Source organism: Sphaeroforma arctica (assembly GCF_001186125.1).
Source record: "Sphaeroforma arctica JP610 unplaced genomic scaffold supercont1.1779, whole genome shotgun sequence".
Classification (NCBI taxonomy): Eukaryota; class Ichthyosporea; order Ichthyophonida; genus Sphaeroforma; species Sphaeroforma arctica.
This window is the reverse complement of record NW_014038779.1, coordinates 4,009-6,138: the sequence shown is the minus strand read 5'-3', so window position 1 is coordinate 6,138 and position 2,130 is coordinate 4,009. Positions and strand designations below refer to the sequence as shown.

The window sequence follows — 2,130 nt, the reverse complement described above, 5'->3', positions numbered from 1 at the left end:
GTGTGTGTGTGTGTGTGTGTGTGTGTGTGTGTGTGTGTGTGTGTTTAGTTTTACATACCCATCGCTCAAAGCTACCACGCCTTTTGGTGAGACGTTCAATGGGTCTTGTTCTGCCTTTTTAGGTGCAGTACTCGGTTCAGGTGTCGCTCTGGGTGATGTACTGATACTAAGTTGAGGTCCTCCCTGTCTACTACCACTGAATGTCTGGCTACCCTCGTTGTTGCTCAGGAATGTGTTGGAGTAGCTCCTAGATGCGTGGACATGACTCTTGGAGTCACCTACGATCAATCTGGTATCTCTCCTAACTAGGGCCTCCTTTGGGATCGACATCGGCTTACTCAACCCTACCCCCGGAACCGGAATACTAATTTTATGCCCAAAAAAACCTTCCATTTTATCTGGATTCAAATCATGTGTACCTCCTGAAGACTGCCTGTCTCCCTCTCCGATACTCTCCAAACTACCTCTTCTACTATCGCTATCATGACTGCTATGTACATTCGTACCCAACCCGGCATTGCCACCCCCTCCACCGGAACCTCTCCGGCTGCCGTCTCCAACTGATGCACCTAGTCCTGCAGGGTCTGTACCGGTATCTGTCTCTTCATCTGGGTGCACCGCTATCGGGCTCGTCCCCAATCGCGCACGCGACAACGTATTTGCACGTGTCAAAGTATTCACACGTGTCAATGTATCTGCACGTGTCAACGTATCCGTACGCAATAAAGCCGCTTTATCTCTCGCACCACTATCCTCCGCCACAGCCAACGCAGATGCAGCTACAGTCGAACCCCCAGTCGTAACTGTTATAGCTGACACGTCTTCTAGTGTGGGTGGGGGTGGCCCCGTATGCGCGCCAGCCCCTACACTTGAGCTCACAACTGCGCGTAACGAGCCTGCAGCCGTATGTGGGTATGAGTTTTTAGTGCCGGGGCTTATTTCCACACCTTGCGGATTAAGCAGCCGGCGTCCGCCTATCCCACCACCCGCACCTCCGCGGCCGATGGGCAGTTTGTTCGCACTGAGTGGATGCATCCCCCGTTGTCTGCCATCGACCTCATCTGGGCTGTCCTTCTCGTCCTATTTACATGTGTGAGAGAGAGTGTGTGTGTGTGTGAAGAGGTTGTTAGATATGGAATCTGTGCGCACACAGTCGGTCAAACAAGAAAAAACCAGAACCTTATAAGCAATAGCGATCAAAGGTTTAAATATCTGACTCGTCGTTTTCGCTCATGGAGGTAGTCCTAGCCTTCTGTTCTTCACCGTATCTAATTTTGCTCGTGTAGAGCTCTCATATGAACCTGGAGGGCACTATGCGATATGTAACTTATATGTGCACAAGCGGCCGTACAAAAGGTCTTCGAGGCCATATCATAAGCGCACAATCCTCGCGCTCTGTGAAGGTAGGTCTATTTTATTTGTTGTCTGCCATAACTAAGCTTGCTGTACGGGAGATTCCCGTCTCCACGGACAATATGTATTGGAGGATTCACGCGTGAGTTACGCGAATTCAACTAGGGTTTTGGAGGTTTGAGCTTAGGTTTTTGGGTTTGGAGTCGAGTGTTCTTGGGTTTCAGAGTGAGAGACTTAGGCGTATCCTTCAAGCTCGGAGGTAGCAAATGTTTGAAACTGGTGTGATATCAACCGGCGCGCAAGCTAAAATGATGTGGATGAACAATTATATCTCCGAACATGACCGTAGTCGGCAAGATCTTGGACGTGACTCAATACATTTACGACAATTAGCCCAATATATTTACGACACAATAACGCAATTCATTAACCACAAATTAATCCAATAAATTTACGACAAATTAACCCAATTAATTCACGACAGATCAACCGAATCCATTTACGACAAAAAAACCCCCATTACATTTACGACAAACTAATCCAATCAATTTACGACAAATCGACCAATTACATTTACGACAGGTTAACCCCTTACGACTAATTAACCCAATCCGTTTACGACAAATTGGCCTAACTCATTTACGACAAATTAGCCCAATTATTTTACAACAGCCGAACCCAATTCATTTGCGACAAATTAACCCAATTCATTTGCGACAAATTAACCCAATACTTTTACGGCAAATTAACCCAAACCATTTACGACAAATTAAACCA

The 2,130-nt window shown here is 46.9% G+C and overlaps 1 protein-coding gene across 1 annotated transcript; it reads right to left on the bottom strand.

Annotated features, from left to right (window-relative positions):
• Positions 1-58: 58 nt before the first annotated feature.
• On the bottom strand, positions 59-1,035 carry SARC_11604 (hypothetical protein; the record flags this gene model as incomplete). Its single annotated transcript, XM_014294305.1, has 1 exon — positions 59-1,035. A coding segment is annotated over one exon (977 nt), but the record flags the coding sequence as incomplete, so codon positions are not given.
• Between the last annotated feature and the right edge of the window lie 1,095 nt (positions 1,036-2,130).